Source organism: Furipterus horrens, unplaced genomic scaffold (genome assembly GCF_987537825.1).
Source record: "Furipterus horrens unplaced genomic scaffold, mFurHor1.1.pri manual_scaffold_3, whole genome shotgun sequence".
Lineage (NCBI taxonomy): Eukaryota > Metazoa > Chordata > Mammalia > Chiroptera > Furipteridae > Furipterus > Furipterus horrens.
Genome location: NW_028327173.1, coordinates 19949818 through 19963963, shown reverse-complemented (window position 1 = coordinate 19963963; position 14146 = coordinate 19949818). Strand labels below are relative to the sequence as shown.

The window sequence follows — 14146 nt, the reverse complement described above, 5'->3', positions numbered from 1 at the left end:
ATGATCAGAGCTAAGTAGTGACTAGGTTCAAAATACTAAGAAAACAAAAAAGAAAAAGGGCCTGGGAGAAGCAGGTAATTTTAAAAGGTGACAACTTTTTATTAAGAATAAATGAAAGGCCCTGGCTGGTGTGGTGGGTTCGGTCCCTAGTAGGGGTGCATAGGAGAGGCAACCAATCGATGTTTCTCTCTCACATAGATGTTTGTCTCCCCCCCTTTCTTCCTCCCTTCCCCTCTCTCTAAAAACAAATAAATAAAATCTTAATTAAAAAAAAATATATAAATGAAAGTCCTCTAGCAGAGAACACTGTTCTTCGACCTCATTAGAACACTTATCTATTGTCTATTTTCTTCCAATCTATCTGCTCTCCTTTTTCTTCACTTTCCTCACTATCCAGATTAGATTCCATAGTCCATTAATCAAACAATAGTGACCTTGACCTCCCTTTAATTCTGTCTCTATACTTCTCCTTCCCAGCAAAAGCCTTACACTGGAGGCATACAGTTGCAGACATTAGAACCCATTCTAGCCAGGTAAAGCAGAAAGGGACTTATTGCCAGTTATTACGTGGCTTACAGAATTACTACAAGAGCTATAGTAACAAGCTCTGGTAGGACTTCTAGGAACAACTCGTAATCCACACACAAAAAGTCTTTGCCACAATCAAGAAAGTCACGGCTATCATTGCAGAGTCATGAAAACAGAAAGCTGATGACCTAAGAAACTCACTGTTTCTGCTATGATACCTGCCAGCAAAACTGGATGCCTCTCACCCTTCTCTCCACACTTAACACAGCTCCACATTCAATTCCCATCTTAGATGCAAAGGAGCCCCAGAGATGATTTTTAGTGTCCCAGAATATTCAGTAAGAGAAGGTACATTAGAGATGGGAATGTGTGCTAAGCAAACCAAATCCAGCCCTTTACATACATGGATATAGTTTCTCCATAACTGCACCAAATAGCTTGATACTGCTGGAAAAAATTATGATCTCCAACTTCAAATGGGTTCATAATTCTGCAATATCTACATTTCTCTGGTGAACTATTCTTCCACACTCTACGATGATTTCCAAATCTTCTGCAGTTTTCTTAAATCTCTGACCTCCTCTGACTCTAAGTGTATGACTCCATCTTATAGAGAAAATAAGTCATGAGAAAAGAACTCATTTTACCAATACCAAACATAAAAACAACCTGTATCTATTGCCTTCATTTCCTTCTTCCTTTCTGTTAGAGAAATTGTCCATCTTCCTAAGGCAGCTCCCTCTAACTGTACTTTGGATCCCATCCATTCCCATGTATTCAATTTCTTTATCCCCCTCCCAACTGGATCCATGGTGACCCTTCATTTCCTTTACCTTCCGCACCCTCCCCTCTCCTTTATAAATTCCAGGCGTTTCTGACACAGCCTGTATCCTGGCTTCTGAGACAGCATTCCTCTGCTCCTGCTCTCTAGCTCTTTCTTCACTCTCTCCTGTTGGCTCCTGCTCCTGATCTTGGCCATTAATTGTTAGAAATACTCAAGGTACGTACTTAGGTGATCTTACTTACACCTGTGGCTCAATTACCACCAAATACAAATTACTCCCAAATTTATATTTCAAAAAACAACAAAACAACCAAAAAAAATCCTCACCCCTTTTCCAAGTTCCAAAGCCATATTCCAAACTTTCTGGATGTCAAAATGACCTCTCCCTTCCTGTGCGCTCCCAAAACGACCCCATTGCCATAAGCCAGAAACCCAGGCGTTACACCAAAGTCCGTTCCTTTCACTCCCTGACTCCAATCCACCACCAGGTGCTACCGATATCACCTCCTACATATCTCTAGAATCTGTCCAACTCTCTGCAGCTCCACCAGTACTTCAGTCCTCAATGCCAACAGCTCTTACCTAAGTGCATCTATCTCTTCTCCACTTATTCCCACTACGAGCCCCCGAGGGAACAAGCGCTCTCCTCCACCACACCACCCACTCCCCATCAAACATAAACCAAAACGAACAACAACAAAAAACCACCTCATACGTCTTCTAGGAAAAGCTACAAAGTCCTGTGAGGTCTGGCCTCTACCCACCTCCAGCTTCATCTTGTACCCTACTCCCCCTCACTTCCCCTCCATTCTCTTCACACTGGTCACACTGGCCTCTGTGCTTTTTAGTCACTTTCCTCCCATTGTCACAGAGCCTCTCTGCACGTTGTTCTACATGGAATAATAGTCTGCTCTCTTCACCTAATTAGAATTCTTCCTTCAGGTATCAGGTCAGGCATCTTTTCCTCAGAGGAGTCTTCCTGTTATTTCAGGCACTCATAACATTCCGTCCCTCTCCTAGATAGCACTTAGTTTACATTTCTTAATGAGATACTTTGTTTAACATCTGTTTGCCCCACCAGACTCAAACCCCTGAGGTCAGGGACCATGTTTGGCTCACAATGTATCCTCCATGCTCTACACAATAAATATCAGTTGGACTGATAAGGAGAAGGCCTGGTTCACAGGGATGAGTCCAAATTTCTCAGCAAGACTGCTCTGGAGAGGCAGGGGTTGAACATTTGATTCACCTCCGTCTCTCACAGGGGCAGAAAGAAGGCCCTAGAAAAAGGCTTGTAGAAACAAGTCGGCCTCCTCAGAGAGGACCCTAGTGGAGGATGGGAGACGGGCCTTTTCTCCCTGGGGGCGCCTGGCACGGGTCAGGACACAGCAGGCGCTCGCTGAAGTCGGCCGTCTAGGACGCCATCAACCACAGAGACCCCAAACCTCTGCTCCAGCCTAGAAAGGGAAGCCAGGGTACCTCGTACCCGAGCTGGGAGACCTGGGCTCACCCCTACCCTTTGCAATAAAACTTCAGCTGAGAAGGGTCAGGATCACACCACACAACCAGCCTTCAGATTCCGCAGCCGCCCGCCCCCGACTTTCCTTACACTTACTGGGCATCACGTCCACGTCTCTCCGCTGCAGCATTGCGCGAAATGCCAAAATCCAGTCAGCGCGCTCCGACCCACAAGACACAGCGTGCCCAGGCGGGACTCCAGCTCCACCCACCAATCCTGGGAACGTACTCTCGTGACAACAGAAAGAGCTGACCAGTAACAGGAGACCATCCAGGGGGCGTTGCAAGGGGGGGAGTGTTGGAATCCGATTGGTTTCTCCAAGCCGGAAGTTCTAGGGGAAGGACTAAGTCGAAACCAATCGTGCGGTGCTTGAGAGTGTCAGCGCGGTTCGTGGCGGCGCTGAGGAGAGGGCTACCGCCATGATAGAACAACAGAAGCGCAAGGGTCCAGAGTTGCCACTGGTTCCCGTCAAGAGGCAGCGGCATGAGTTGCTGTTGGGAGCGGCGGGGTCGGGCCCCGGAGCAGGACAGCAGCAGGCGGCGCCGGGAGCTTTGCTGCAAGCGGTGAGTGAAGTAGCAGGCGGCCTTTGGCCCTCAGCTCATCCTCTCTCCTGTAAGTGCTGCACTGGGTGATCCCGCACCGGCCCTTTCCCCGCACCGCAAGGCGGAACTAGAATGTTTACCTGGAGTTAAGGCTGAAAAATATTTGTAAAAGCGACCAACATCCTGCGGATACTCCATACATTTCCCTGTTTGACACCTGTTTTCAGCGTCTCGATTTCTCTGTGTGGTGGCGTTAGAATTAAAGTTAAGGACATTGATCTCAAAATCGCGACCAGGGTTTTCGCATCCTAAATCATCTGGGGATTCGGCATAGAATAAACATTCAGAAAAACTTGTGGAGTGGGTGGATGGGTAATTGGGGAATGAATGAACGAATGAATGAATGAATGAATGAGGGAAGGAAGAAAATTAATGATACTAGCTCACTTTGGGATTTTGGGCAAGTTGCTTTCCTCTTTATTTCCTGCACTATTATTAACAACAACGGAAGACTAGTTAGCATTCATTGAGCCCTTGTACTAAGTACCTTTTTTTTAAAAGTGAAAACTGCGTTAATCTTCAGAGTTGGAAACCATTACCCATTTTGTATATGGGATAACAAACTTATTTAGTAGTGATAAAAAAACAGATTTTAAACCCAGAACCTATGTTCTTCACTGCATTTCTTGTAAGTTAGAAGTAGGGATCACAACTCTCCTGCGCTATTAGGCTCGGATAAAGAAATATGTGTCCTCTCTCACCATGCCTCAAGCAGCCGGTCAGCAAATCCAGCTGGCACTGTTTTCAAAATATATCTACAATTGCTACCACTTCTACCACCTGCATCTTACTCCTGATCTAAGCTATTACTGCCTCACCCGGCATTATTGCAGTAGGTTCCTTACTCTGTTCTTGTGTGATCAATCTGTTCTCACTCCAGCCAGAGGAATCCTTCTAAACGTCAGATTATGTAACCTTCCGGTGAAAACTTTTGCTGGCTTTTCCCTTCACTCACTGTAAAACCAAAGTCCTTACAATCTTTTGCCCTTTTTGCCTTTACCTCTCTGGTCTGCCAATTTTCCATTGCTCACACTTATTCTAGTCACACTGGTTTCCATGCTCCTGCCTGAAGTCCTTTGCATTTGCTGCTTCCTCTACTAGAATACTCTTTTTACACACCCAGCTCCTCCGAATCTTTGTTTGGATATCACTTTTAATTACGGTTTTCCTGACCCCCTTTAAATTGCAATACCCCATGCTCAGTAAACTCACATTACTGCTTTGTGTTTCTTCATAGCACATACCACCATCTATATGTTTTACTTGTTTTCCTGTCTGCTTCCCACAAGAACACAGACTTTATTTTCCCAGTGCCTGGCACATGCTATTTTTTAAGTAAATGAATTAATTGGAAACTACTCAGCTTTGGTGATTATTGTTAATGTACTTGTTCATCTATCTGACAAGTAAAAATATCAGCTCAGGTTCTAGACTTAATGTCAAGACTATCGTCAAAAGGACTTTTCCCAATAATCTGTACCCTGCAATGTTGTTGGGAAGCTCAGCTCAGTCGTTCACTCGTTAAATGAGCTAGAGATTGGGAAAATAATGTCGCGTGACGCAGGCAGGATCTGTACATTCGCAGAGCTTTTCTACTGAAGAAAAGAACAAAATACGTAAAATACAGAAGGAGGGTAATTTCAGGTAATGATAAGTGCTGTGAGGGGATACAGCAGGGCTAGTGGAATACAGAGGGGAGATGGGGTGCTGCCTGAGTTTGAGTGATCAAGGGAAGACTTTCTCAACAGGAAACATTTGAAAGCAGCCAAACACAGGAAAATGTAGGAGAGGGGGCTTGTTTTCAGGGGCAGCAAGTGTAAAGATCCTGGGACAGAAATGAGTTTTACATGTTTGAGCAATTAAAAGTTGGCTATAGGACAGGCGCTCAGTGAGGGAGGAGGGAAGTATAATAGGCACTAGAAGCTTCAGCAGGAGAGTGTCACATTGGAGGCATACATTATGTGAGAAGAGTTGCAGTTCTCTGAATCAGGAGAAATCCACCCATTGTTCCCCTTGTCTTTTTTTTTACACCCCCTCCCCAATTTTTCAGCTTCCTTTGCTGGTATGCAATAACTACTCTCACTTTTTTTGTTTAGGGGCCTCCAAGGTGTTCCTCCCTTCAAGCCCCAATCATGCTTCTCTCAGGACATGAAGGTGAAGTGTACTGCTGCAAGTTTCACCCCAGTGGATCCACCTTAGCATCTGCAGGATTTGACCGACTGATATGTAAGGCATAGTTTTTTAATTTGGAGTAATTGATCCCTGCCAAATAATGATTTTTTTAAACATTTGGTTCCACAGTATGTATCGGTCCGCTCCCAAAACAAACTACATGGCTAACATGTTAAAATAGGGTCATGAAAATGCTGAATGGTCTTCGTTATAGAACTCAAGGTCCAGGTGGTAAATAGAGAAGGAATTACGTTACTAGTTGGAAAGTGAATGGCTCTAGTTTGAGAATATCTTCCTCATGAATGCAAATCTTGAGCTGATTTAGCAACATAAAAATTCTAGGTTTCACAGGTTAAGGAGAATAGGGAAGAGAGAGATAACTTTTCTTTTCCACAAAGGTGAGAGGCCCTCTTGATTTACTCTCAGGATCTTAAAGTGGCAACTCACTTGGTCAATCTACCTATACATCATTAGGGTCTGCTGCCAGATTCTCAGCTACTAGTCAGAAACACCCATTTTTGAGAAATAAGTAGAAAAAAATCACTTTTGGGGGGGAGTCATGAGAAAAAGCGACAAAGAAGGTAACAAAAGCCTCTGGTTTTATTTTTTCTGGAATCATTTCTGCATTGTGAGATGAAAGGAATCCTTTATCTCTTTGCTTATAACTCTATACCTCAAGGTGGATGATAACTATCTAAGCATTGTAATTTAGGTGTTCACTGTTTTGATTTAGGTGTTCTAGTTCTATTTTTGTTTTTTAATATTTTATTTATTTATTTTTAGAGAGAGGGGAAGAGAGGGAAAAAGAAAGAGGGAGAGAAACATCAGTGTGTTGTCTCTCTCATGCCCCCAACCAGGGACCTGGCCTGCAACCCAGACATGTGCCCTGACTATGACCCTTTGGTTCACAGGCTGGCACTCAGTCCACTGGACCACACCAGCCAGGACTAGGTGTTCTAGTTCTATGATCCTTAAGTTTTCTGGTGACCAAGCATCTGGAAGTCTAAGGCATCTTTGCAGAACGTCCTTGAGTTATTGATATGCTTCATTTTATCAAACAAACTAGAAATCATTATATGAGGAAAAAAATAACTATATATGTACCTTATTATGTATATAGGTGCTCCTTAATAATTCTCATTAAACGTCACTCCGTGCAGAGCAAGCTCCCTGAGGATAGGAACTGTGTCTATTCATTTATCTCATTTTACCCCAGCACCAAGCACATTATAGGTACTTACTACATGTGGATTGAATAGTTGTAATATAAAGTTATTGCCACGTAACCTTTAAGTCATTTGCGGCTTCCTAGGTTTTCCGTAAGTGCCATTATAAAAGACAAGCAATAGTGAGTGTCAACTTTTTAAATATTATAGGAAAATAACTTAGGATTTTAAAAATTGTATTTATTAACTAACTTTTTACCTCATAAAATGTTAAAATATTGCATTATTTTTGTTACAGTGTCAGGGAAATTGGTCTAGCTGATAGAACCAATAGTGTTCCAAGGGAGTATCATTTCAGAACTGTTGTTCTGGTAAATTCCTAAGTACCCTTTCCATGGCCAGTACTAAATTTCTTTTTGTCTAGTAATGCTCACAGAACTCCTGTCTCCCTAACAGTGTTGTGGAATGTCTACGGTGACTGTGATAACTATGCAACATTGAAGGGACACAGTGGAGCAGTGATGGAGCTGCATTATAACACAGACGGCAGGTGAGTATTTTGCATGGTGGAATGACAGCTGCTGCTGTTTCTACTAATTCTTTTTGGCATCCTTTCACATTTCTTCCTTGAGTTTTCTCTCTCAGGAGACCATGCTATCAAAAACTGGTGCATTTAGGCAATTGCTTTATTTTATCACTGTCACTCCAAGTAAGGTGTTTATTGTTCCATGTAGGCATTTATGAATACATCACCTCTGTCATCTAATATATCAACATCTCAAACAAATTTGTTTTCTTAAGACCTGAAAATAATTTTATGTAGAAATTAGCTATTTTATTATAAAAGTAATAAAATACTATTTTGAGAAATTCAAGAAGACAAAACAATGAAAAAATAACCCATATTCCTACCAGTCCAAAGATAATTACTGTTAAAATTATAATACATTTTTCTCAAGCCTTTTTCCTACTCAAAATTGTATGGTTTTTACTTATATGTTAGAGCTACATTTACAATCTTGCTGCTACTTTTTTTCCTTAACATTATTCACCTATCTGTCATAATATACTAACATTATAATGATTGCATAATTTTAGAATAACTGTATATAATATAGGGATGTGTTTATATAAATGTTATTAATCCTATTAGGTATTTCAGTAAATATTCATTGTTTTACACCTTTGACCTCTAAAACCTTAGGGTTCCCTGAATTAATTGATGCATAGCCTTGTATACACTTTTCCTATTAATATTTGAGTAAAGAAAGTCTTATAAAATAGTTATAACTTAGGAATTATCCTCAGAGACAAAATTGAAACTTTGATTTTTAGAGAAAGGATCAGAGTTGCTGCAGCAAAGAATGATTAAACATTTCCAGGTGGGAGGTTGTCTTATGTATAAAGTGTTGTCTATCACAAAGGAGGAAAAGGTTGAGAAAACTACTATATTAAATATGTACTATATCATTGGGGACTGATAGAAAGAAAAATTTTTTTCTACTAGGGTAGACCTTATAACTGGGGTCTAAAGCACCAGTAGAATTTTGGGTAGGTAAGGTGGGGTAGGCATTCCAGCATTACGTGCCGATCTGTCAGAGGACAACATGTCAATGATCTTAAGAATTTGGTACATTTTGATAAAGGAGAAAGATAGATTGCTGGTGTTTGTATTCACTTATTTCTTTTTTTTGTTCTTCTTTACCTTCTAGTATGCTCTTCTCAGCATCCACAGATAAAACTGTGGCAGTGTGGGATAGTGAAACGGGCGAGAGGGTTAAAAGGCTGAAGGGACACACTTCCTTTGTGAATTCCTGTTATCCGGCCAGGAGGGGCCCCCAGCTTGTCTGCACTGGCAGTGACGATGGTACAGTTAAGGTGGGTGTTATTGTCTCTCTGAGTGTTGCAATTTCTGAGGTGATGTAATGTGAACCTTATCTTGCCTTACCTTCGTGCTATATCTTTTTCGCCACAACTGTTGTTTTAGCAGTTATTTCTCAAAACAGACTATTTAAGAATGCTACAGAATAATGTTAGAACCGTATCAGACCATTGTGACGTGGAATAAAATAGACCACCTGAATTGGATTCTTGGCTAAGCTGTTTACTTAATTGTGTGATCTTAGGCAATTCACTTTTCTTTTCCTCAGTTTCTCAATCTTTACAATGATGACAGGATTATACATGTCTTATAAGGCCTTTGGGAAATTAGTACATAAAAATGTCGGAACATGGTTTAGTAACACAGGATGAGATCTTAAAGGTCATTTAGTCCAATGATTTCCAACCTGTGTGCATATTAGAATCGGCCAAAGAACCTGTTAAAAAAACAACAAAAAACGCAGGTTTTGGTTCAGTAGGTCTGAAATGAGATTTTTTAAAAATTAAGACTTTATTTTTAGAGCAGTTTTAGGTTCACAGCAAAATAGAAGGGAAGATACAGAGATTTCCCCTATACCCACTGTCCACATGTGTACAGCCTCCCGCACCAGCGTGGTCCATTTGGTATGATTGATGGACCTATGTTGACACATCGTAATTACCCAAAGTCCATGGTTTACGTTAGGGTTCACTTTTAGTGTTGTACGTTCAGTGGGTTTGGACAAATGTATAATGACATGTACTTATCACTATGATATTATACAGAGTATTTCCCCTGCACTGAAAATTCTGTGCTCTTATCTATTAATCCCTTCCAAGCCCTGGCAACCACTGATCATTTTACTGCCTTTTCCAGAATGTCATATAATTAGAGTCATACAGTATATAGCCTTTTCAAATTCACTTCTTTCTCTTAGTAATGTGTATTTAAGATTCCTCTACGTCTTTTCATGGCTTGAGAGCTCATTTCTTTTTAGTGCTGAATAATACTCCATTATTTATGTATTCACCTACTGAAGAACATCTTGATTGCTTCCAGGAGTTGGCAGTTATGAATAAAGCTGCTATAAACATTTGTGTGCAGATTGTGTGGACCTACATTTTCAGTTCCTGTGGGTAAATGTCAAGGAGTGCAATTGCTGAAACGTATGATAGTGTGTTTAGTTTGTAAGAAACTGCTAATCTGTCTTCCAAAGTGATTGTACCATTTTGCAAATGAGTGAGCTGCCACGACCCACGCAGCTCAATGTCAAAACCTAAGGTACTAGAGAGGGTGGTGATCTGGAGATTAAAAGAAAAACATAGACACAAGACACAAGATTAATGCAAAGCGGGGGTCAGGTGGTCTATTGCCCTCGGATGGAGAGACAATGACACCGGCCTGAGACCACCAAGTTTATTTATAATGGTTTATTACATCAGCTACTGACAGCAGCAGCCAGGAGGTAAAACCAACAAGTGAAACCTCTTAAGAAACGAAACAGATGAGAAAGCTGTGGGCGGATTGTTCTCTGATATCTTGCAAGTAGCTCCTGCTTTAATCTAATAGGACGTTCCCTGCTCCTGCTTTGTTTCCAGCCCCCACAGCTCCAGCTTTTGTTATCAGACGGCTACATGTTGCAGAAGTATTCAGTCAGGCAAAACTTTGCAAGTACCTGACCCATCAACAAATGCAGACGATCAGGCAAGACCTTGCAAACACTTAATTCCAGCCAAGCAAGTTGGCCTTCCTTTTGTAACTTCAGCTTTCACCGTCCCCTACATCAAGTGTCCTCGTTGTTCCACATCCTCCTCAGCATTTGGTGTCCCTGTTTCAGATTTTGACTTTTCTAATAGACGTGTAGTGTTATCTCATTGTTAGTTTAGACACATGATGTGGGACATCTTTTCATATGCTTATTTGTTATCTGTATGTCTTTTTGAGGAGGTATCTGTTAACTTCTTTGACTCATTTTTTTAATCAGGTTTTCTTATAGTTGAGCTTTAAGAGTTTATTTTGGATAACAGTCGTTTATCAGATGTGTCTTTTGTAAGTATTTTCTCTCGGTCTGTGACTTGTCTTCTCATTCTCTTGATATTGTCTTTGTTTTTTTTAAGATTTTCTTTATTTATTTTTAGAGAGTGGGGAGGGGAGGGAAAAAGAGAGGGAAAGAAACATCAATGTGTGAGAGATATATACATCATTTGGTTGCCTCGCCTGCAGCTGGGGACCTGGCCCACAACCCAGGCATGTTCCCTGATTGGGAATCAAATCTGCAGCCTTTCAGTTTGCAGGCTGGCTCTCAATCCACTAAGCTATACCATCCAAGGCTTGATATTGTCTTTGGTAGAACAGAAATTTTTAGTTTTAATGAAGTCCAGCTTATCAATTATTTCTTTCAAGGATTGTGCCTTCAGTATAGTATCTAAAAGTCATTGCCACACCCACAGTCATCTTGGTTTTCTCCTATGGTACATTCTAAGAGTTTCTTATTTCACATTTTACATTTAGATCTATGACCCATTTTGAGTTAATTTTTGTGAAGGGTGTCAGGTCTGTGTTTACATTCATTTTTTGGCATGTGGCTGTCCAGCTGTTAAAGTGCTGTTTGTTGAAGGAACAATCTTTGCTCCATTGTGTTGCCTTTGCTCTTGTCAAAGGTCAGTTGACTCTTATTTATGAGGGTCTATTTCTGGGCTCTATTCTCTCCCATTGGTCTCTTTCTCTGTCTCAGCAGTGCCACACTGTCTTGATGTAGCTTTATAGTAAGGCATGAGTTATGGAGTGTCAGTCCTTCAGCTTCGTTGTTCTCCTTCAATATTGTTGTTTCCCTTCAATATTGTATTGGCAGTTTGGGGTCTTTTGTCTCCGTATAAAATTAGAATCAGTTGGTTGACTTCCACAAAATAACTTGTTGAGATTTTGGTTTGAATTGCATTTAATCTATAGATCAAATTGGGAAGAACTGACATCTTGATCATATTGAGTATTTCTGTCCATGAACAAGGAATATATCTTCATTTATTTAGTTCTTTGGTTTCATTCATAAGAGTTCTGAAGTTTTTCTCGATAGATTTTGTACACATTTTGTTAAATTTATACCTAACTATTTCTCTTTTTATGGATGCTAATGTAAATGGCATTGTGTTTTTTAAGAATCAGAATTCAGGTGTGTCCTTCAAATGATTTGATGTAGTAGGTCTGACATTGTGGGAGCCATTGATCTTGTCCAGAATTTTCATTTTACAAATGAGGAGAATGAGGCCTAGAAATAGTAGCTTATTTCAAAGGCACAGAAGGATACATTGCTTTATAATACCAACCATTTTATCCTTTCTTTGGCACTAATTTTGGGCTCTGATATATTAATGATTAAACAGTGAGGGACTTCAAAGGACTAAATGTGAGAAACCATACTAAACTTGTGATTATTTTTTAAATGAATTTTCTTTTTTTCATAATTAAAGGTGGTGACACACTCTGAATTATCTGCTTTGAGATCTTTTTCTACTAAATAGTTTTTAAAATAAATCTAATTGTTCTGGGCCTCTTGATGCTTGGCTAGGGAGAGGGTCTGGCTCTTAACCTAGATGTACTATAGTTGGAGAGTTTTGACAATAGCTGATAGGATAATTGGCATTTCAAAAGGCAGTTAGAAATGAGATTGCCCTAATGAATTTCGTTAACAAACATTTATTGAGGCCCTGCTATAATAAACATCTAGGAACTTATTTTTATTTATTTCCGCCTTTCCTTCCTCTGCCTTTCTCTCACTTTCTTTCATTTTGTCTTTCCTTTATCTCTGTCTTCATGTTTATCTTTCTGTCTCCTTAGCTTTTTCATTTTCTACAACCCTCCGTTGTAAATATATGTCTGTCTTTTCTGTCCTTTCCTTTTTTCAGTTTCTTGCTTCTCTTCTCCCATAATTAAACATGATTTGAAGTAATTACTTTAACTTCATTGCTCAAGGTAGTATTTTTTTAAATGTGCTGTGTGTTACATTGTCTAAAGGTGGCTACTTTTAAACCAGTTCCTTATTTTAAATTTCCACATGTTTATAATTAGTGCTTCATTGAGCAGCCTTTTATATAGGCTTTTGATGGAATGCTTTGGTGTTACTGTTTTCTGTTACTGGGTGTAACAGTACAGAAATTTAATAACTTGTCCTTATCTAAGGGGAAAAACATTGTGTTGCTTTTTACTTGTGAGAGTTCTCAGTAGAAAGCAAAGGTTTTAGCAACTCTTGCATTTTCAGTCTAGAGTGGTATCCTGGGCATTATCCATACCAGCAGTTTTCAAGCTGTTTTTAGCAATTCATTCCTTCTTCTAATAAAGCAATCAAGTGAAATCGTGTGTGTGTGTGTGTAAATAAATTGTTCCTTTTCACAAACAGTTCAGTTTTAGCATCATTATGTAGACCAAAGCAGGGAATGTGTTTGGGTAAGAGGTGAAGGGTGGGCCACAGTGGCCCAGAGTAGCATGTCAGAGCCAAGTGCATGAGCTAAGGAGAGCATCCACACAGGACAGGGGCAGTCCAGTGTAGGGATACGGAGCCTAAGTAGGATAAGGAGGGCATCCACACAACAGCGGGTAGGTATCTCAGTGTAGGGGATTGGGGCAGACGGGGGGCTGGGGAGTGGGCACTGCCCAGCATAGAGTCAGCATCTTAGAGAGGTAAAAGGATCATCTACATGGTGGAGGAGACTATGTGGCTTTCAGAGTCTGGGCTGAGGGTACCTACAAAGAGTGGGAACAGCCAGGTAGGGAGTCTAAGGCTAATCAGGATGAAGATGGCATCTCTGGGGAAGGGCACTTAGGGGTGTTAGAGCCTGAGCACAGTGGAGAGAATATTCATTCATGTAGGAGGATGACCCAGATAGGGTGAGGTGGGGGTCCTATAGAGTCCGCCGAGAATGGGTATCACAGTTCAAACAGGAAAAGGAGGGAATCCATGCAGGGGAAGGGTGGAAGAGGATATGGGAGGTTGGTTACATACAGAAAGCTTGATCAAGTAAGTAAATATAAGTATAATGGGAGACAGATTTCTTACTGTTAGAGAAAGGAGTTACCAATACTGAAAGAGAGAAAACTAAAATACATCTTGTGTTATTGGTGTCAAATTGGAAGTATCAATATGAATTCATGACATTCAATATATAAACAGATAAGTATAGAAAAAAATAGATGTAGATGTGTGTGTGTACCTATGTATACATGTATTTTCTAACTGTCCACTGAAAGGGTTTAGGAATCACAACACGGAGCAATGAGCATACCCACTGTCCAGGTCTTGACCTTTAAATACCATTTTGCTACTAAAAGGAACCAGGACTCCTTATTTCAAGACCAGTCAGGGAAAGTACTAGATGCACCTTGAACCTGTTGTGCAAGAAAGTTTGTCAAAAGAGCATTTTAATCAGATGATCAAATCAAACTTTGTTAGCAGTAGGACAAATCAAAATTGTGAGTCATTCAACAGGGTACAATGAAAGTAGCATCACTTGAGTGATATTT

General features: G+C 40.5%; 1 protein-coding gene across 1 annotated transcript in view; it reads left to right on the top strand.

Annotated features, from left to right (window-relative positions):
- The first annotated feature begins 3182 nt into the window (after positions 1-3182).
- Positions 3183-14146, top strand: part of SNRNP40 (small nuclear ribonucleoprotein U5 subunit 40) — a 32298-nt gene continuing 21334 nt past the window's right edge. Inside the window, exons 1-4 of the mRNA XM_090271524.1 lie at positions 3183-3394; positions 5530-5659; positions 7228-7321; positions 8484-8649. Coding sequence (XP_090127650.1) covers positions 3251-3394; positions 5530-5659; positions 7228-7321; positions 8484-8649 — 534 coding nt within the window. The 5' untranslated portion in view covers positions 3183-3250. The remainder of the gene's footprint in view (positions 3395-5529; positions 5660-7227; positions 7322-8483; positions 8650-14146) is intronic.